The sequence below is a fragment of the Aptenodytes patagonicus genome, chromosome 17 (assembly GCF_965638725.1).
Source record: "Aptenodytes patagonicus chromosome 17, bAptPat1.pri.cur, whole genome shotgun sequence".
Lineage (NCBI taxonomy): Eukaryota > Metazoa > Chordata > Aves > Sphenisciformes > Spheniscidae > Aptenodytes > Aptenodytes patagonicus.
In genome coordinates this window covers 10056986-10079087 of record NC_134965.1, presented here as the reverse complement: position 1 = coordinate 10079087, position 22102 = coordinate 10056986, and the positions used below count along the sequence as shown (strand labels likewise).

General features: G+C 40.8%; 1 protein-coding gene and 1 long non-coding RNA gene across 5 annotated transcripts in view; both read right to left on the bottom strand.

Moving 5' to 3' along the window:
- Positions 1-3332, bottom strand: part of MED13 (mediator complex subunit 13) — a 55868-nt gene extending 52536 nt beyond the window's left edge. For both annotated transcript variants that reach the window (XM_076354351.1, XM_076354353.1), the window contains exons 1-2: positions 3208-3332; positions 1021-1255 (exon numbers count right to left, since the gene is read on the bottom strand). In XM_076354351.1, the coding sequence (XP_076210466.1) occupies positions 1021-1255; positions 3208-3273 (301 nt within the window). In that variant the 5' untranslated portion in view covers positions 3274-3332. The remainder of the gene's footprint in view (positions 1-1020; positions 1256-3207) is intronic.
- A 2713-nt stretch (positions 3333-6045) lies between these two features.
- LOC143168498 (uncharacterized) overlaps positions 6046-22102 on the bottom strand; it is a 41360-nt gene continuing 25303 nt past the window's right edge. For 2 of the 3 annotated variants that reach the window (XR_012996720.1, XR_012996721.1), the window contains 4 exons: positions 15504-15561; positions 15122-15327; positions 12765-12933; positions 8290-10877 (listed from right to left, as the gene is read on the bottom strand). This is a non-coding gene — a long non-coding RNA (uncharacterized LOC143168498). Of the gene's footprint in view, positions 7153-8289; positions 10878-12764; positions 12934-15121; positions 15328-15503; positions 15562-22102 lie in introns of those variants that run through there. The other variant, XR_012996722.1, reaches the window with a different exon arrangement.

Here is a 22102-nt window from a genome sequence, read left to right as displayed (position 1 = left end):
CAAACTCGTATTTGTTCTTCAGCTATCCACAAACACACACAGCATTAACAATTTCTGGTTACCAGGTCACCAAACCTTGGTCTCATTTTACGCTTCGGTAATCTGAACACTGTACATTATTTGAAAGGAAATTGGAGTGATGTGACTTTGCTTTTTTCTAGAATTAGCATAGTCTCACCACTAGACTTACACAGATAGCTTAAAAACCTAACTTGGTCACCTTACTGATAAGCAACTGGAAAGGCATCTACTTTGGGAATTGAGATCAACAAGTCAACATTTCCAAAACAAGGTGTCAAATTTGAAGTACAACATCATTGAGAAATATAAATATTGTCAGTCTTTCAAAAGTCTAAGTTTGAAAGCAGGTACGGGTTCAGAGCACTGGGAAAGGGGGAGAGAGAAATCATAAAAATACAAGGTTTAGAGATTCTTGCATGAAAACAGCAAGCTGGTTTCGGATGCCTTCTTTTGGGGGCTTCTCGCCGATGATTTGACTTCCAATCAAAACAACTCCATACGGTTCAAGAGTTGCCCAGATCTCTACAATTCTTATTACATAATAAAATGGGGTTTACTATTTGATTTTGAAAGTTCTAATTGCCCAACAAAAGGGATCTTATCAAAACATATTTAAGACATCACTTCTGAATCACAGGCACAGCTTTAGGCACAGCTTTCTTGTGAAGAAGCTGCCAAAATTCATAGGCTTGGGGTTTTTTTTTTCCCCCCAAAAGAAACAAGTGGGGAGCAAAAACTTCTTTCTTGAAAATCTAGCAGTCCAAGACCACCTAAACACAGACGGTAGTTGTTTGATTACTGCGCTGATGTAATAATTTGGCTTTTCTGAGAGCTCTTTCCACCACCACCATAAACTCAAAGGTGTAGATTGTAGCAATAAATTTATCTTATCTATAGACAGCAGTTCATCTAGTACAGATTTTCTAAGGGCTGGCAGAAGACAGCCCTGAGTAACAGCATCCTTCCACTGACCAAAAGAAGGTTTTAATTTCCTCCTACCTGAGAGATCATGATGAATAAGGTCAGCAAAGTTGGGGTCATCACCCCACCAAAATATCCATAGCTCCCTGCGTCCAGGTCTCTGGTCTCGGCGCCAAACACTGAGTACATCCGCCTTCAAACAGCGACTGAAACTGCTCAAAATAGGGTCCTCTTCCGTGACGGGAAAGAGAATTGGGGCAGATGTTGGACCCTGCCATACATATCGCTTCCATTTAATCCCAGTTAGATCAGCCTAAGGGAAGGAAAAGAACAACTGTCAGACACTGGGGTAGGTACATCCCCAACAGAAACATCCTGCTATAACAAGATGATGGCACAGGAAGAGGCGGGTGGAAGGAAGAAAGGAAGGATTAATCCAACAAAATTTGACAGAAACCACACTTCTAAGTTTGGTGTATCTTAGAAGATAAACTGGAAATAATCAGGCACCCTGTTTTAAAATCTCCTTTAATAACTGCAGTAAAGCAGGAGCTGTTCATTTTCACCGCAGCTTTAAGATTTCACAGAGAAAAGCCAGATTTGATTTAAAATAAAATAAAGTGAAAGATGGGTGAACAATGTAATTATTTGCAGACACCAACTGTCCAATCTACTAAACACTTGCCTTAGCAAAGAACGTCTTTCTTTTTGCTTACTTATGCATACCCTACCTTTTCAGTCCAAGATTGCTCTAAGGAAATAGGTAATATAGTAAATCTAATTCAAGCGTACATTCTTCCAGTCATCTACTATGGAAAATATCACAAGTTTCTCCATTGTAAAAAAATTCTCTGTATCTCACACAGGAAGCCTCTCAAGTACACTTATTTTACCAAGAGCTATCACACTTTTCACGTCTCGCACCACATTTAAGAATTTAAATCCTGGTTTTATCATTAAATTATATATCAGACTTGGATCCACATTGATTACGACCCACTAAATCCCCTTCTAGGCAAAAACTTGGCTTTATAAAGTAAGAGTTACTACTATATGTAATGGGAAATGGACAACTCCTGGATTATCTACAATGCAATACCATACCAAGTTTTAGCGCTAAGTTTTTTCACATGGGGACAGTCACCTTAAGGCACGTAGAGGAGGCATTGCCCCTGGGTTCTTTTCGAGAAGGGAGAACAAGGTAGGCTGGCATTTGCTAAGAGGTCACTAATTTTTTTTCTTCCCAATATGACAACACAAAAAACGATTACTGCAACACTTAAACCTAACATGGCAGCCTTCCTACCTTCAGGAGGAGAAGCAATTTAGAAGAAAGGTAGGGAGTTTTTAACAGTTGATACTTTAGAAAGACTTTAAGATTTAAAAATGCACTACTAATGTGGAGCTGCAGGCCTGATGCAGGCTGCAGACATGTTCAGGCTGTCCAGATTCCCCCTCCATCCAAAAAATATTAGTACCACAGCTTGGCACAGGTTTTTACTTATAACAATCTCTAGAATAATAAGTATCAGGCAGTCAGCTAAGATTAGCTAATTTGCATTAAAAGGAGGATGAAACACCTCAGCACAGCCACCAAAAATTGCATCACAGTCCAGTTAAATCAAATTTACTTTGGGAGCTACCAAAATCAATAATTCGAACAATTTCCTACTTGGGTTTAAAAAGACAACAAAATGGTGCACAACAAAACATAAGATACCACCGCTTCACAGGGAACGCATCACCCAAAGCAGACCTCCAGAACAAAAACAAGCAGTAAGAGAGAGCACTTTAAAAGCAAGGAAGAAGGCAGGTTTCGGCTCAGATTCGTCTGGGATGTCACGAGTGGGGAGAGGAAAGAGAAAGTTCCCCGAGATGTGGGGCTGAAAGAAAAAGGAGCAGCAGTTCTCCTTACCTCCTGCGAGAAATACCACGTTCAGAAGCAGAGATAGGAAGATAGGGAGAAGGCAGGAAAAGTTGCAGGCGAGGAAAGCGAAGGAAAAGGCGAGCTGCAGGGAGGATACTATCCAGGAAGAAAGCGGAGGGAGGGGCAAGGCTAGACAGACAGCGATGGAGGGGGAACCAGAGGGGCATGGGAGAGTTGGCTGGCTCCAGGCAGGGCCTACTCTGAGGACTCATCCAACAGAAGCTATGCTAAAAATGGCTGCTTTGCTTCCACTACCCCTTCCTCCCCTCCCCCAAACCTCCTCTCTCTTTCACTCCATGTCTACCCTGCGTGTGTGTGTGCCGGTGGCCGACACTTACCAGGCAGAAGAGGTTGGAATGGCAATCCTCCAGGCTGGCCCCGTTCGGCACGAAGCAGGAACTCATCCTCACAGCCACAACCCACACGCCATTATCCCACAGCCTCCGACAAGAAAGAAAGAGACAGACAGAGAGAGAGGGAGAGAGAGAGAGAGAGAGAGAGACAGACACCGAGAGGGAAAGGGGGGAGGGGGGACTATGCACACGCACAAATAATAATACAATTAAATAAGGGATTTACATACGGACACACACGCACGCGAAATAGTGGCAGGATAAATAACCCAGGAGGAGAGTGGTATCGGAGAGGGGGGTAAAAAAATATATTAAAAAATTTAAAAAAAAAAAAAAATATTACGAGAGAGTCGGAACGTTTTTTCTTCTTCTGGATATCAAACGGGGGGGGGTAAAGCCACCGTGGAAGGGGAGAACAGAAAGAGGGAGGTGGTAAGTAATCCAACGACGGGAGATTAAGATCAAAATCCTCCCTGTTCCTCTTGTCTTCTCATTCGCGTAAGGAGGGGAGGGAGAGGAGGTAAGGTGAAGGGGTAATTGATCCAACAAGAGAATAAAAAATGGGGTAATTAATCCAGGGGGGCTAGGGGTAAAAATCAGTTGACATCCCTCCTTCCTCTCTTCTCAGATGCCAAGCAGAGAAGTAGGAAAAATAAATAATCCAGCAGGGGCAATTAATCCAGAAACCTCCCTCCTCTTCCTCCTGTTTCTTTAGTCATCAGATGAGAAAGGGGCAAATTGTGGAATGACTGGGAAGGATTGGCTGTGGGAGAGAGAAAAATCCAGGCTCGTCTCTCCGGAGTCCGAGGGCAACAGGGTGTGGGGGGGGTCAGATTCTTCTCCCCTGCTCCAAAAATACTCCAAATAAATTAAAATTTAAAATCATAAAAACAAACTTTAGGGGCCAGAAGCAAGGCGAGTCTGAAGAATTCGTAAAGGCAGGACAAGAAAAATTTCCTGGGGTGTACCCCAAAAAAACATCTGCGGGGGCAGGGGAGGGGAGAAGGTATTCCTTGAGCGAGAAAGGCCGCAAAAGTCTCCTTGGCAGCTCAGCGGGGGATTAAATTCCCCTGTGGAAACCCCCCCTCCCCAAAGAGGGATACTCTTCGCAGAGAGGGCGAAACCAAAATATCCTCCGTTGGGTAAAAATCCTTCCGTGGGGAAAGGAGGGAGGGGGAGAGGGGTGGAAGGAGAAAATTGCGGGTGACCCTCGAAGTCTCTTCGGGGAAGGATGGAGGAGTCTCCCAGAGGCCGATCGCCAGTCTTTTCGGGGAGGAAGAAGGGGTAAATCGCAGAGTGTCTTCAGGGAGGCTCGCCCCCCCCAGCTGTCCTCCGGGGCCGAGGGAGCCCCACAAAGTCCACACGGCTGGGCGGGTCTCTTCAGGGGAGCCCGGACCCCGCCAAGTTACCGCCGAGAGCCGGAGGAAGGGGGGGGATCCGGGGCAGGGAGGGCCCCCTCCACCGCGCCAAACCCCGCAAGACCCCTTCGAGCCGGGGGGCGAAGCGAGGCGGGGAGGGACCAGCCCAGCTGCGAGGCTGGCCCCTTAAAAAAAAATAAAGGGGAAAAAAAAAAACCCGGGGGGGGGGGGAAGGTGGTGGTGGTGGAAAATATAAAAGGATAGTCTTCAAACGGAGCGGTCTCTTCTGCGGGGGGAGGGGAGCGAGCCGAGCGAGCCCCGAGACCTCCCCCGGCGGGGCGGGGGCCCCCGCTCTCCTCAGGTGAGGGGTCTCCGGGAGGGCCGGCGAGCCGGCGGCTGCCGCGGGAAGGCTCCGCGCCGCCCCGCTGCGGCGTCCCCGCGGGGGGCAGTGGGCGGAGGGCCCCCTCCCCGAGGTCTCCTCGGGAGGGCGGGGAGGCGGCGGCCGAGCCCCGGGCTCTCCTCAGCCGGAAGGGCCGCGGGGGAAGGGGTCGGAGCCCCACAATTCCCGGCCCCGCCGCCGCCGTGCGCCGAGACAGAGGGACGCGGCGGCCGCCGCCGCCGCTGGCAGAGTCGGTGCCCCGAAGCCCCCGCCGGCGGGTCTCCTCCTCGCTTCCCCTCAGCGGTGCCTCTGTCGGCGGCTGCCCGGCCGCGGCATCCTGGTCAGCCAGCTCCCCCTCAGCGAGTCTCCCCCATGTCGCGTCGCGGCCGGAGCGGGGAGGGGGGATTCTTCTCCCGTTTAATTCCGAGCCCCTTTTTCTTTAATGGCGGCCACAGGGACGAGAGTCGGGGCCCCCCTGCCGCGCTCTCATTGGCCGGCGCGCCGTCACGTGGGCCTGCACAGCGATGGCCGCCGTCGCTGCTGGGGGAAGGAGGGTGCAGCGGCGCGGCGCGGCCGCCAGGCGCGTCCTCGGCGCCGGAGAGCCGCCCGCCTTCCTCGTTGGGAGGCCGCCATCTAGCGGCCGCGCCGGGCCGTGGCGCAGCGGGCTGCGCCGCAGGTTTGGGCGCAGCGGCGGCGGGGCCGCGTGTTCGAGTCCCGCCTCCCCGCCAGGCCCGCGGCCGCTGGGCCCGCAGCTCGCCGTCCCCCCGGTGCCACCGAGCCGCCCCCCCCCCCCCGCCCCGGCGCCAGGGGCCGTCGTGGCGCCCACCCGCTCGTGGGCACCACCTCGGGGCTGTGCAGGAGGCGTTCCTCGCGCATCCGCCGCTGCTGGTCGGCCTGGGGCCAAAGTCCGGCCACAGACTGTCCCACCAGCAAAGAAAACGCTCGCCCTGGCTCCTCTTCCCCAGATTTCACCTCTTGGCTGGGGTTCCCCGAGACCCGTGCTCAACACCCCGCTTCGCACTGCGGCGCAAACTCCGTACTAAGGATCTCGGCGCCCTTTTAAAAAGATATGCAAGTATTCGGAAAGCTAGCGTTAATATTTAATGCAAGCATTAATACTTTCAATAGTCCCACAGAGAGTGGGAGGAGAACTGAGCAGAACTACAGTATTCTACTGAGCGTTCTCCAAAATTCGATTTTTTTTCATGCACAGATACATATTGTGCAGTTTGTGAGGATGAAGTAGGTGGTTTCTCTGTTACTATATGCACAGATTTGCAGAAGGACTTTGAGATTATTCAGAATTAAGATGCTACAGTGACAGTGAAAACTATTTTTAAGAGATATTTGGAAAGTATATGCATCTTGTTAATCCTCTCATATTACGTATTAATTTTCTATGCAATGGTTTGCATGTAGCACGTAAAATTTTAAGTTACTATATACAGAAATTTTTGACCGCAAAGTTAGAGTGAAAATACAAACCAGTGTAAAGTGCCTAAAGTACAAGGAAGACTTGAATGTCTCAGCTAACATGACATTCACATTAAAATATGATACGTTCATGCAACAGCAGCACATTGCATCACAACTATGCAACATGATGATGTTTCAAAGGCCCTGCAAATTATTTCAGCACTCACGAACAAGACGAGCGGCAACCTTCTGCAAATGTCTTGATAGTGTAGGAGGAAAGAAGGACGCTCTATAAATAAATTTATATGTTAAGTTTAAAAAAAAAAAAGGGAGGCTAGATATTTTCACCAAGAGAAACTTTGAAGATTTACTCACACTAAGACTATTTCTGTACGTCAGTGTAGGCAAGCAAGATTCTTCTTTATATCTAAATAGAACCAGAGTATTTTTAACGCAGGAGATTCATTCCCTCACTGCTCATCGAAACACAGCAGCTGGGGACGGAGCCGGGATGCGGGGGGAGGGCGTGTGGAACCAAACCCCTTTCCAAGTGGAACAGATGGTTTTCTCTGTGGTGACTGCAGACGAGGACCGTGGCGCGGTCTGCGCCGGCATCCAGAACCCGCTCCTCCACGCTGCTGTGGGTGCCAAGGGGCAGGCGAAGGCCCTCCAAAATTTCAGCACGACGCGCTGAAATCTAACGCGGTCGTTAGAGCGATTCTCTCACCGGGCAGAGAGATGTTATTAAGTCACACCTCCCGAAGGAGAAATCCAATGCTTTGAAGGAAATAAAAGAAAGCATGCGGCATTAGTAGACAAGAACTGGTATGGTTTTCCCTCTAAGAGGAAAAAGTATCCTTTGGTAAAACTGGGATTTGGCAGAGGGAACGGAAATCCAGTACGATGACTCAGCGTGGGCCTGATGCACAGCAAATGTACCCTTGCTTTTCCCCATTGATTTCAGGACGACACCGAATTTTCACTAGCTGAGAATCCATTTCTTTTGCCTGAAACAGCACAGCTCAACGTGTGGAAGAGAGGATTAATCTAGTGTCTAACACTGGTTTTGGCATTGATTCACCTCACAGTTTCGAGGAAGTGTCTCGGGTTACTTATTCCTAAAATGCATTTTGAGATCCAGTTCATTAGTACTTGCATATTAGTCACAATAAATACTTACATAGGATCCCAGCACAGTCAAGTGCAGAACATAATTTTTCCAGTAAATGTAAATACAGGATAAAGAATTAATAAAATATTGACAAAAGAGGAAAGAAAACTAACACATCAACTAGAGGGTTTTTTTAAGAGCCATTCCCTTCCTGCTTCGTATCTGAATTACAGAACCTATAAGCCACCAGCTTTCCCAGTTACACGTACAGCACTAAATAACAGTAAGACATGCAGGGTAAAAGTCATATCCATGTTTGGCAAATTTTGGACCCGAGACATCGCTTGCCCTTTGCATACTGTATGTGCTCTTTGGGAAATAGCGCCTTTGTAAAAAACGGGGAGGAGGCAGATTAAAGAAAAAACATTGTGGGAAAAATGCTATTGAAAATATGATTTCTATTTTTTAGATAGGTTCTCATATTGTTCCCATCTCTGCAACTTCCAGAAGTGCATTAAGCTGCATAATTAGCATCTGTCACATGTAGCCTTTTCCCTCCCTCTTCCTCTCCCTAGAGGGAAACTGCATGAAGAAATTTTAATATAAATTTTAGTACATACACTGTGCAGTGCATTCATATTAGGAAAGATTCAGTCAACTAAGTTTCTGCTCGGTCTTAGGTTCATCTTGTGTAATATAAACTTCAGCAGTTCAAAAAAATGCTACTGATCCAATTTAAAAATTAACTAGTCTTTTGGAAAGACAAGGGTAGCAAGGGCGGGGGTGAGATGATCCCCGTTGCATCAGATTTAAACCAATGGAACTGTTAGGAACTGGGCGGTTAACGCTGGTCACTCGTCCTGGTATGATATCCTTACACTCTCACATAGTCACACTGAAACATCTAGCCAAAAGTAGTAAGGGATAGATGATTTCCCCCTTTAGTCAAAAGTATTTATTTTGACAGGAATAATGATATTTTGAAAAGCATCAAGACAAAAAGTAGGACTTTATATTGCTTTTTCATTCACATTAAAAGATACTCCACTGTTGAACATAAAAAGTCAATGGACTACAGCATCTTCTAGTGAATCTCTGTAGACGAACTTAAAAGAAGATGCTCCTTTTAGAAGCAAAGACTAAAGAGAAGGAAATGCAGCTTAAGAACAATAGCAACATGAAAAACAATGACATTACTTAGCATTTGATTTCCATTCAGACTCTCTCCTATTTTTTCAAAGTATTTATTTTCTACTGAAGTAGTTCAAAGAAAATTGAGGTTATAGGACTGAACATATTGCCAACAACCTGAGGTATGAAGTGCAGACTGAATGCTTAAACTTCAGCTACAGAGGTGGTAATTATTGTAATTGGTCCATGTGAAGCAAATATATCAAGCAGTATAGAGTTCAAACTCATGCCAGTCAGTCTCCAGTCGGCACCGACAGTTCTATCAGGAGGATACAGAGGTCTCAGCAGGACTTATTATTGGCAACTGTTCAACAGTTCTCGTCTCCAAACAGTTTCAAGGGGATTTGGGTGGGAAGAAAGATAATTTTTAACAAATTAAACCACCTAAAAATGGCTAGATGCCCGGAGCCACCTAGTCTGCATTAGTCACTACTACCAATTTTAAAAAGATTAAAAATATCATTGCTGTAAACAAATGTCTATCCGGCTTTAACAATATGATCAGATCACTGCAAAGTTACCCAAACATGTACTGTACACCATACTACAAGTATGTATATAAATATGTCCAGAATAAAAGGTACAGCAGAGTATTTACACAGCATGTGTTTCTCGGAAAACAACTAGCTCAAGTTACTGGAATCCAAGTATTCCTTTAAGGGCATGCCATATAGTTTCACGAAATTGGAAGACCACTTACTTTTTAATTAAAAATGACAATAGCAAAGCCCCCATAGGAGATAAGATTAGGGGGACTGTTTATTTCCCATTAGTATTTATCTTACAGGATTTGTAAGGTGTCCATAATTGTGGTGTAAAACATAATTTAGATTTGCACCGAGGGTTTTCACAGGAGACTCTGCTCTGTGCCGTACTGATGTTCAGCTGCTTTGTTTAGATTTTGCAAGAATGCTTTTTTTCAAATGGTGAATATGTCATTTTTAGCAGAGGTCTCCAAGAGAAGATTTGAGTTTAATGCACGGCAATAAGAAGAGGAATATGAGAATTCTTGCTCTCTTTAGTGTCAGCTTTGGTTAAGACGTATGAATGCACATGAATAGTCTTGTCGGAATCTCTGGGGCTACTGACATTCAAGATCTAACGTATTACTCCTGAGCAGAACATTAGCTGCTATGCAGTAAGGAGAAGGGAAAGAGAAAAAGATAGGACCACTCCCTAATCAGACAGAAATTGTTATGTATTTCTCTGGTTGGAAATCTCTGAACAGAACTTTTCTGCTGTGAAAATACAATGCTTATTTTCTCCAATCTGAGATGAATGACTGTACATGCTCTTTAAATCTGCAGCAGGAAAACCAAAACAAATGATCATTTAATGCCTGATCTTACACCTTTTACTCATAGAAAAGATCCTGGTTAACTCATATAAATAGACTGTACAACCAAGTATTACATCCTTGTACAGGACGCATGCTTATCAGAAGGAAGGTTCTAGCATTTCTAGCTGCTGACTATTTTTTACCACTGAAAGTTTCTTTGAATTACTAGTTTCACTTAAAAATAAGCTATTTAAAGAATTTAGTTAAGATAATTTTAATTCAAATGTCACTATAAATGTCAGTGGCATCAAATCTGGATACCACTACAATGGAAAGGTTCATTCACCAGAAGCAAAAATCTTGCAATGTGCTTCTGGCTGAGTTAAGAGAAAATATATTTCAGATTTTGTTGTTGTTGTTGTTGTTAACAATTTGTTGCCAAATAAATCGAAACTATTCAAAAGCATTGAAATTAGTCTTATGAAATTTGAGATGAATGAGTACCTTTCATTTATAGTACAACAAAAGAGAATATCCTGCACTTTGCAACTGAAACTACCTTTTAGTCCACAGTTACAGCATGTCAGACAAAGAAACTGGTTTGTTTGGTGCAATAAATGATAGCAGACCTTCACATATTTGAAGTGCAACAGATGGTCTTCCAAGAAGAGCATAATGACTGGCAGACAGTACACTTCGTTAGAGTGGCTTGGAATGTCTTCAGCAATTACGCAGAGAGTGTTTTTGGGGGGAAGCCCTGTCATCTCTACGACTCTTCTCATGTAAATAGCATCTAAACAGGGAAATCACGGCTAAGAACTGTATTTTCTAAAACCCGACAAGCTAGACAGTGAACTGGAAAATGAAGCACCTTTGGCCTTCCCAAGACTACTCAAGATGAGGCTCCAGATGTTTTGTCACCTGAGAAAAGAGATGTAAGTAGAAAAAAAAAATTAGCATTAAGAGGAAACAACTTTGGGCACGTAACTGTAAAACTATTAATCCTCAGCCAAGTATTCCATAGAAATGTAATTTACGGAAAAAGGAAGGTTTAAAACAAGGTCCTTCAGACATTTAGGAGCTGGGAGGCCTACAGATACAACATGCAGACTATCTAGGAAAAAATTAAATTACTGAATAATAACCTCCTTCCTTTGGGAAACTGGTGACTTTCGCAGAGTCCTCTTCAACATGAAACACTGTGGCTACAGTTCTCCAGGGCAGGGTAAAGTGAGCTTTTTTGAGGCTGTGACAGAGTCTTTCCATTTTCATAGACAAGCTATTCCACAAGCCAGCAATTAAGAGTCATAATAATCAAAAAGAGTATTAAATGCTGATCTTTAATACTGTATATGTGGGTTGGAAAAATTTAACTTCTATCCCTCCCTCCCTTCCCCCTAATCCTAGAATGAGTCTTTTCTGTTATAAACTCTTCCCCACCAAATTCACCCTCAGTAAAATGTTATGTGGCAACATAAACACAACCAAAACGTGTCCTTTAACAATGTAACTTAAATGTTGATGGAATCATAACTGCGTTACTCCCTCTCCAATTAGCAGCAGCATTCTTTATGTTTGCTTATGAAGCGTAAACTGTTCGCTTGTCACTACAAAGACCTTCTGTAGAGGACTTAAAAAAACAGCCACAGCAATTAAAATGACAACAACAGAGGTGGATTGGTCACATTATGACAGAAAATATCCAGCTGTTTCTTTCCAGCAAAAGGATACACCAACTATCTGAAATACTATGACCAAATTTTGTCAGTCTAGATAACGCTGATGGATATTCTGGCAAAAGTACGGATTTCCAAGAAAGGAATAGACTAATATAGAACTAAATCTAACCTCACAGACTGATTTTTTTTTTCCCCCACTCAATCCAGATTAGCACTCATCCTTTTTACCCATACAAATTTCCCTTTTTGCTAGGACTATAGATACTCTATTCTGTGAGAGATTCTCTAAAATCTAAGAAAAATGGACTTGTTTTTTGTCATCCAAAATATGCAAGGCAAAAAGTAAACTGATAGGGTTCGGTCAAGTAAATTAGGTTTTAAACTTATTTCTTTTAGTAACAATCTAAGAGTTAATTAAGACCGTAAGTCTCATTACACCCAGGCTATTACTTATAAAACGCTAACCTCTGTTACAATCACATCTGTCTATGCTGCTGGTTCCTGCCTGTTCTGCTTCACAACAGTAGTAACATGGGGAGTTACTTGTAATGCATGTAGGGATTTTTAAAAATTATTTTAAACATACATTTAAATAATAAAAAAAGTCTGAAAAGTAAATGTTTCAGGGTCCCTTTTCCTAGTTAAGATTATAGGGACTGAACATCTGGAGCGATAAGGTAGGTTTGATTTCTAATACAGGAAGAAAGACTGTGAGAAAGTAACTGACACATACAGAAACAGCCATTCAGGGAGAAAAAACCCCAAACCCTGCCTATAGAATCGAACTACAGATATGTCCTTGGAGAAAAAACAATGAGAAAATTATCAGGAAGATTTTCATTGCTCTTTCTTTTCTGGAATTTTTTGCCTCTCATAACAGCACAGACATGGCAAATGATATGTATCAGAATTCATCCATGCATTATATTTTGCACATCAAATTAAGTTGATTATCCATGACTTTTTAGGCAAACACAGGAATGCAGAAAACACGTCAACTGTTATATATAAAATATATGGGCATTTCACTCCTTACTTTACATTTAGAAAGAGCAGCAGATAATGAGCTCAACCATTACATTGAGAATAAATTTCATTTGCAAGTTCAGAAGTATCTCTGGCTCCTTACCTGTTTTGTGAACCAGAACTTACAGGTAGCTCATAAGATTTGTCTTCCGAGTTGTGTTTGTCTCCAGAGTAATTGCTGTAAGTGGGCAAAAGTTTTAATGTCGTCTTCTTTATACCTTCAGCCATAAATGTTTTTCATAAGCTGAGAACTTACAGACTCAAAACAATTACTGCAAAATACACAGGACAAGAAGGAAAACAAAATTAAGAAACCCAAAAAGCTATCTTTTCCCTTCCCTAAATTCTCAGAATTCATCTCCAGATTTCATGCCTGTAAATTAGGTAAAGTATTTTCATTCTATAATATTACCCTTCTGTATGTTTCATCTGATATAATCGCTTGACAACAAGCATCTCCTTCTCGGGGAGCGTTCTGTAGTGAATTTATGCACATCAGGAAAAACATTAGAAAGGTGTCTAGTTTTAAAGTTTGCAGATTACACACCAATGACAAACAATTTAGTGTGACAGCATAGACGAGACACAACCTTTAACCATTCTGCAGTTTTGTGGACACACCAGTAATAAATCCCAAGCAATTAAAAAAAAAAAGTATGTTTGAGCAATATCTCATAAATACAATTATTCTTTGCAGATGTTTGCTGTTTAAGACAATGGAAAAAATGTTTTGTTCCATCTGGCCAAGTGGTATCAGACACCATTTTTACTAAGGCAATGAGCACAAAACTGTTCGGCCTCAAAAGGTAAATTCCTTGACATTAGGCTGATAAAGTAATTTGAGATTTTGTAATACATGTGTTTCATACAATAATTACATTTTATTTTGTAGTTTACAAAAATGTATTCACAAAAATACAGAAGCTTGTCATGCATTCTTTATTTTCAAAGAGTAACACTCACCCATGTAAACAGTCCAATTTAAATCACTGTGATTGCTTGCATATGAAAATTACTGGATAAAGCAAATAGTATCTTATTGGAATGTATTGGAAACATAGAAATCGGAGTATCTTTTGTGACTTGCTTTGCAACCTCCTGGAAGTCATATAACAAGAGTGTGAAAGTAAAGCTTTACAATAACAAGCCAGAAAGTAGTAACTGTACCTATGTTATTGTCTTTGTTGGCTAATTCACTCACATTTGTCTCAGAAAGGACTGACTACTGATGACTAGATCAGAAGGGAAAGTACTGTAACAATGGCTTAATAAGATGTCCATTGTTCCTCTGAAGCCCTAAGCTTTCATATGCTCAGGAGGCTAAAGCTTGGAGTCACTCTTATTACTTACTCAAAACCAACCAGGTTTAGAAGGCATTAGGTACTAGAAATGCTATCTGCTTTCAAATACAATGGGCCTTTCTGTTTGCAGAAGCCTTGTGGGATTCTACAGTGAAATAGAAAAGAGTCCAAATGTGGAAGACTTGAAAACTTGACCCCAGAATGACTGCAAAATGCAAGTAAAGCATTAAGTTGCAACTGCAATGTAGGAGTGGAGATGGAGTTCTAGCTGGAAGTTGAATCAAATCCCTTTGTATGAAGTGAGCGACCACTACCTAATATCATATTTAAAAAAATTAGAATTCTATGATCTGACCAGTATAAAACCAGGTTCTATTTGTCCATATATCAAAAGCTCTAGCATGCTTATTCAAAAAAGGTCGTCTTGAAGTAAATAACTTTCTGGAAGATTGATTGATGTTTGTTAAGTACTGGATATGGTCTGAATATTAGCACGTTTCGCAAAAGTATAACTTTGCAATGTAATTCCAATAAGGCTGCAGACCTTGTAGAACTTGTAGAGCAGAAAACTAGGGAGAAGGCAACACTTCTCATGCTGGAAAGACCTAAAAGATTCAGTGAAGAAACTGATGCAAAGTGCCCTTCCTCTAAACACAGATACCTGCATAGCCACAGTAATTGCAGTGAAACAACCAAAAGGCCATACAAATGACAAGACAACACGGCAGCTGTAGAGCAGGACATTCCACCGACATATGGATCCTGAAAACACAAACTTCTGGATTACAGCATCTGAAAGTACAAAGGAGAATAAACCCCCACTTCTGTCAGGTAGAGCAGGAGCCTATGTCAACAAGAATCACGTGCTCATTGCTCAACAGATGTACTTGAACTAGAGAGATAAACTACTTAAAAAATACATGGAAGGTATGTGCAAACTGCTTTGCTTCTTGTGCCTCTTTCATTGTAGGGGAAGTGCACTCTAGCCAGGATTCAGAATACCTTATTCAGTAGCAAGTGAAAAAAAATAAGCAAAAGAAATCTTGTCAGTACACAATCATCCAGTGTATTACGAGAAGATGGGAGGACAACCTTGGTAAAGCACAAGCACAGATAAAACCAATACATATATAAATTAGAATATAGTAAGTACACTTACCAGTGAAAAAAATTGTAAGTAAATCTCTCTCCTGAGGAAGGCTTTAAGACTATTTTCCTTTTTTCAAATCTACATCACCAGTGAAGTCCCGCAAATGAATATTCTCTTGCAAATAAAATGGTCTTCTCCACTTTTTGGCAACTGCAGTTAAGAACTGCCTTACAAAAAAGATCCCGTAAGTAGGTTTTATTCCTGCAAGTAATCTCCTCAAAGAGTGAGGAGAAAACATGAGCTAAAATTACTTGCACAATCATGTTTCGTAACCGTTCCTAGCCTAGTGGTATTGGTCCTTCCCTTTCCCAAGTACAAAAATGCACAAACTTTTCTCACTCTTTTACTAAGGGGGGGGGGGGGGGAAATCTGCTTATCCTTGGATACTTACAGGGTTTGGAGGAGCTCAAAACAATGGAGCACTGTATGCCCCACTCATCACATAGACTCTGAAAAAAAAAAAGTATGGAAAAGAATGCACAAAGTATGTAATTACTGTTTCACAAGATAATTTCATTATTAATACATCCCCAAAGATAGCATGCACAGTACTGCAGTTTAATTAGATGATAACTGGAGGGGGTTTGAATTTATGAGGTAATAAATATATTTTGGGCTAATAAACTCCAAGGCTGAAGTGTTTATTAATCTAGAATATAAAGATTATATAGTTGATAGGAGACAACCTCAGGTTGCACTGAGATGTTTATTTTTTATGTATTTAAAAATTAATATTTTCCTTCTTTCGGGAACTAGATCAGAAAGCCAAGATTGCTGTGGATGGTACTGAACAATACGCAGTCCAGCAACTATGTGTTCTCAAAGGCAAAGACTATTTACATCTCAGAAGATACTGTGTTTTTAAAGTTTCACCGTTTAATCAATTTGTCACCTCCTAAACTATTAAGTACTGCAAATATACCATCTATACTGTGCCTTCTGACAGCTGTCAGTGCCTTATTCTGATGGTAAGAAAGGACAGATTCCCTTGTAGGATAACCAGAGACTTTATAAGACTAACAGACCCCTCCCCTGCTCCCCCCAAATACTCAGTTCTGTCTATTTTCCTGCTGGATTCACCTGCAAGACTACACGATGTGGTGAGCAAGCACATAAATTTTAATGTCTCATTAAATTTTTTCTTTCCTTAACATCGTTCTATAAACTTTTTGCCTAGTACAGCACATTAAGGATTTGGAAACTAACTGTTCACCACTGTGAGGATTTATATCCCAAACAGCTGTGCCAAGAAGTCAGAGGAATCGAATGGAATAATCTATTAACTTGTCCTCGGGTAGTTACAACTGGAGCTTTATAAATTGCCATAGAGTTCAGTCCATTTAAGCTCCATTTCTCTGTTATTTTAGAAGTGTCAATGTCCCACACAGGCAAGACAGAAGGCCAAATTTAGTCCAGGAAAAAGTGTGCATGATTGAAGTCAAAGACCAGGTTGCTTAAGCCAAAGCTAAATTTAGGCCTGAGAGAACTACAGAGAAAGAAAAAGGAGGAAACCCTAGGAGGAACAGCGTGTGGCACCCTCTCCTTGCAGATGAAACAAGACTAACAAATGCAAAGGGAACCCTATCCACATGTGACTCTGAGTGATGGCTGCTGCGGCATTAATGGACAAAACCAGGGAAATCCTGGATGTGCCAAAAGAGCCACGGCACACTGGGACAGAAACAAGGGGAGGAGGAAAGGGGCAAGACACGTCACATCTTACATCTGTTGGCAAGACAAAAATCCTGCTTCTCTGAGCCAGTCCATGTTGAGTGATAGCAGTAAGAAAGTTGTGTTACTGAGGGCTGTAAAGATTTAAAGATATTTAAGAAATGTTTTTGAATTAGCTTAGGTGATCCAAACATAATTGGCCACAGGTTCACACAGCTTCCAGTCTGGCTCCATAGGTTCAGAGCAAAGGCCTCAACACAGAATCTTGAGAAGACTATACAGATAATTAATGGAAGATGATGATGACAGCCATTTCCAAAGCTTCTGCTTCTTAATTCCCAGGCTTATATACTCTCTCCAAATGAAACAAGCAACAGAGCTAACTTTCCAATATTAAATCTCTAGGCAGTATGTTATTCATACAGCTTATGTAGATGTCTTTACCCTCTGGAAAAACAAAGTTTAAGAAAAATGGTTCTATCTTTGGGGAACAGTTTAAGTCTCAGGATAACTACGTTAGGAAATCTAACTCTATTACTTTGTATCTTACATTTTATTACTAGATTGGTAATAGGAAATTACCAAATAAAATTGGTATTTTACTTGGTAATTTTTTTCCGTGGGCCTCGTCTAATATGAAAGATGGTGATCATCAAATTTATTCAAGTTTTCCTGTCAACAACATCATTAACCAAATCCCTCAATTTCAAAGTAAATAAAAGCATCTGGGCTTCTCGCACAGCAAGACTGACTTGCATATTTAAGCCTCATATATAGATGAATTTGCACTGGACCAAATTTGCATATTAATGAAGGACTAATTGCTCTTTGCAGTCAATTTTATGCAGATGAATTTACTCCTCTCAGTACAATTTTCATAATGTTCAGAAAGAACCAAAAAATGTAAAACTTTTTAGAAGTACACAAATGTTAGACAATCAAGGAAGAAATATCATAATGACATCAAACAGCTTTACATTAAATTGTATATAATTCATCTTTTATATTGTTGCTTTATTTTAACAGCCTTCCACAAAGAACAGAACAATTCATAGAATAACTTCAGCCTATTCTCCCTCCTCAGTCTCAAATTTTAACAGCTTGTAACAACCCATTATATTATCTTGTTTCCAGCTGGAAGGATGGAGCCTGAATTTTTAGGAGAAGTTAAATTTGCTAAACAGGAATTTATTTTCTCACAGTCATCCTCATGCCACAGGTCAGTTAGGAGATACCCTGACCCCCACAATTTTAAGGTAGTTTCTACCCAGTTTTGCACTACTGAGAAAAAGCTCAAGGCCCAAATCCCTGTTCAGTCTCTCCCTCCGAGCTGAAGAGGGAGAATAATACCGAGAAAAAGACAGGAAAGTATATGGGAAAGAGACATCAACAAATGCTGAGAAAAAAATGGTAACATTAGGGAGGAAAGGGGAAAATACAAATGCTGGAGTAGAAGAGGAAAGGAAGCAGAAATGGAAGGAGAGAAAAATGATGATTCAATGTGTACATTCAGGTCTAGTTAAAAAGAGGAAAACTGAAGGATTTGGGAGAAAGTTCAAGATGAAGTAAACAAATAAAAGAGAAAAATGAAACACAAACGTACCCGCAAAAAAGTAAAAGAACAGTAAAGATAAGGAAACAAGAAATAAAGTGAGTATCAAAGAATAGAAGATACATAAAGAAATAGATAAAAAAGAAGATATGAAACACACAGTTTTTCCTAATTCTGTTGGAACATAAGGGCAGAGTTAGCGGAAAAGCATTAGGAATCTGAATTTGCATGTGTAGCCTTCCTCTTGCCAAAGGGAAAAGCCTTATTTTAACCATGAAGACTGATAACCATAATATTTATATGTATCATAAAATCACTTACAGAAGGCGATTTTAATCAGAAAAGGAATAGCATAAAAGTTATATCTTCAAATGACTTCAAGGCCTTTTGTAGAAGGAACACGTGAATACATTTCACAATCACCGTACCTGCCGTATCTTTGATTGCATTTGTTGCCCTTCTCTACAGGTTTTGCTGTTTTAACATATGCTTTTTAAGACACACAGTAGTCAAGATGCAGATATACAATGGTTTTATAGTGGTATCAAGAAGTTTCTCATGGTTTTTCTCTATTTCTTTTCTAATAATTCCTAGCATTCTACTTGCTCTCTGGACCACATAGCATTGAGCTAACAGATCTCCTATAATCCCACAGTTTTGTTTCTGAGAAGCAATAGTTTATAACCATCATGATATTTCATGATTAAAATAAAACAGTCTTCAGTATGAACACCTTTTGACTGAACTATTGAGTCCTTCCCAAAGAAGAATCAGAAGAGCTCCTGAGCCTCAGATGCAAGGTGGAGAGAGCACAGAAAAACTGCCAGAAGGTCGCTTTGCAGTCTCTCCTTTTGGTCTTTCCAACCTTGATGACAGAAGCCACAATATCTGGAGCATTTGTTAGGGATATGCTCCTCCCATGAGCAATAAACGCAATGGTTGTACCAAGGCAAGATCTAGCCATTGGGGGAAAAAAAGAAAAAAAAAAAGAAAAAAAAAAAGGCTTTAGGGCAGAAGAGTTGGCAGAAAGTATCAAACTGAGGGGAAGGACAGGTAAAATGACCAAGAAGCTTTCACTAGCATTCAAAAAAAAGGACAGACCACAGAACAAAGACAAGCAGAGTTATAAAATAATAACAGTAGTAATTGGAAAAGAATGAAAAACACTCTACTGGGAAAACATTGCAATGCTGCTGCTGAAGAATTTTCACCGAGGAACCAAGACTTCAGTTCAGCTGATCAGCCTAGAGGACTTGCTTTTAAAAGTTATTTGAAAACAACCTACAGTTCTTTGTGTGCTTTGAAAATACAGCTTTGATTCTGCAATATGAATTCAAAATGTCTTCCTATTTTGCTCATAGAGAGGAATGAAGGGAAGTGCATCCTCCTTTGTAAGTTATGTATACAGTATTTGAAAACCTGCTATGGGCACTCCCCCTTTTTTCCCAAAAGATGTCTGGTTCAAGTGATTAATGCCGTGTGAATGTAAACAAAGATAATTATTCAAACAAGAACAAGATGTTCTACCCAAAATTATTAGCTTTTTCAGTGGATGAGATGCCTACTTCTAATCATCAAGAAAGGTTAACCTGACCAGATTTAATTAGCTACTTAATACAATAATAAAGATGCATACATAATTGGTGAGGAGAAGACTGCAGAAGCAACACTGAATCCAAACAAAATACCTCCATCCAGCACAAAGCCTGGGCTGTTATTACATGATTACACTGATGTAAGATTCCCAAGTTTTTATATCCACTATACATACTTCTGCAATTGCCTATGTGGAACTTCGCCTGATTAATAAACATATATTAAACAAACAAAAAAACCAAGAAACAACATCCCTAAAATTCAATGATAAAATTAACCCAATGATATCTCTTAATGCTGTGCTTCAAATTCATAGATGAGGTCAGCTGGTTTGTGCAAATTATTTGACGACTACAGCCTTAAAGTGAAGTAAGTTACTATTTCCTCATAATCAAAAGAAGTAAAAAATGTTCATCACTTTTTTGGAATCATGGCTGCTCAACTAACCCCTGCAAAGCAAAGGTCTGATTCTGAATTAAGAGACAGCTTTTCCTGCTTAAGTGTTATTTTAATAGCTACTTCTCTACAGAACAGATGTTTTCAAGTTTTGTGGGTATCACAAATATTAAGAACTGAGCAATACATTTTAGAAGGCAGTTCTCATTAATCTGCTTGCATTTGATTTCTGAATGAGAAGGACTATGTCTTATGGAAGATTTTATATATACATATATATTTAAAAGGAGATATCAGACACATTTTCAACACAGAGTTGATATTTTCAGTGAAAAAAAAATTACTGGTCTTACTCTGGAATATTTCCCTAATAATGCAATGAAAGCTTTCTATTACAATAATAAAACAACTTGCAAGTATTTAAATGTTATATATTGGGAATACTGCAAAATATATTACATTTCAAAGAATGTTAGGAAATTTTATTAGCCTTATATCTCTGGACAACATGTATAGCACTTGCTGGTTGAGGCAGGTTGTGTCTCAAAGTGTTACCAAATTAGTTTTAAAGTGGAAGACTGGGCATCAGACCTTTCATTTTCTTTCAGTAAAGTTTAAACATCCCTTAAAATAAACAATTCAGTGCAAACCAACGTATCTGATACTGATTTATTCTATGCATAAAAAGTAACAACATAATGGTAAATTCAATCTATTCAATGAGAAGTTTATGAGCTTAAATATATCAAAAAGGCTATGAAAGCTAATACATAGTGATTAAATAACAATCTGTGAGAAAAAAAGACACACAACTTTCAATTCTATTATACTGAAATCATATACTGACGAAAACCAGGCTTTTGAATTGTTTCAAAGGAAGCTGCAGCCATTTGCCCTTTTTAGCAGCTTGGAAGTTCACAAGGAAAGATTAATTCATCATGTAACTGAAGTGTATCTCAAAATAAAGTTTTTGATTAAAATCTACATTTCTGAGCCTCCTGGCAGTGCCAGTATTGCTGAAACAGGACATCAGCTGCGACGTCAGCAATTCTGGAATGCAATGCCATAAACTGTAAATCAGTTTTGTCCTACTTTAATATTGGGTTAACAATAAAAGAACTTTGATGTTTAATATTTAAATAGTATCATTATTCCTTTAGAACTAAGTCCAGAAGGACCCTTCATGGGTACACAATGCAAAACAACAATAAAGAGGATGCGTTTTTGCTACGCCAGGAGGCTTTAATTTGTAGGACCCAGTTGAAAGGTACAGCACAATTTCTGTGGGCTGCAGGAGAAGATTCCACAGAAACTCTTTAGAAGGGGAAATGCTCTCCCATGATGAGGATGATGCCAGTGGATCCATGCACAAAATTGAACAACAAAGCTTAAATACTGTCAAAGCAGAGAACTGTGAACAATATCCACTACAGTTGCTCAGAAATCATCACCAGCTGGCTATCCTGGTGCCTTGGTTTTGAAACCCAGACACAAGGGTTGCTTTCTTCATCATTATTTTTGAAGTGAAGATTTGAGCGAACAAAGCCTCCCTTCCCCTTTTCCCCTCTCTCCTACCTTTTGTCACTTCAGGATGGATGAGCACAGAAATATTTAGATTTTTGGGAGGAATGCCTATAATTATGAGCTAAGTATTCTCTATGAACATTTACTGAATTAGTAATATTCAGATGCAGTAATTTTTCTGTTTTGGGGGAAGGTTAGAGAGAGATAAGTTCTGCGCCTGCGCTACAACCAGGGAATGCAGGGTGATTATA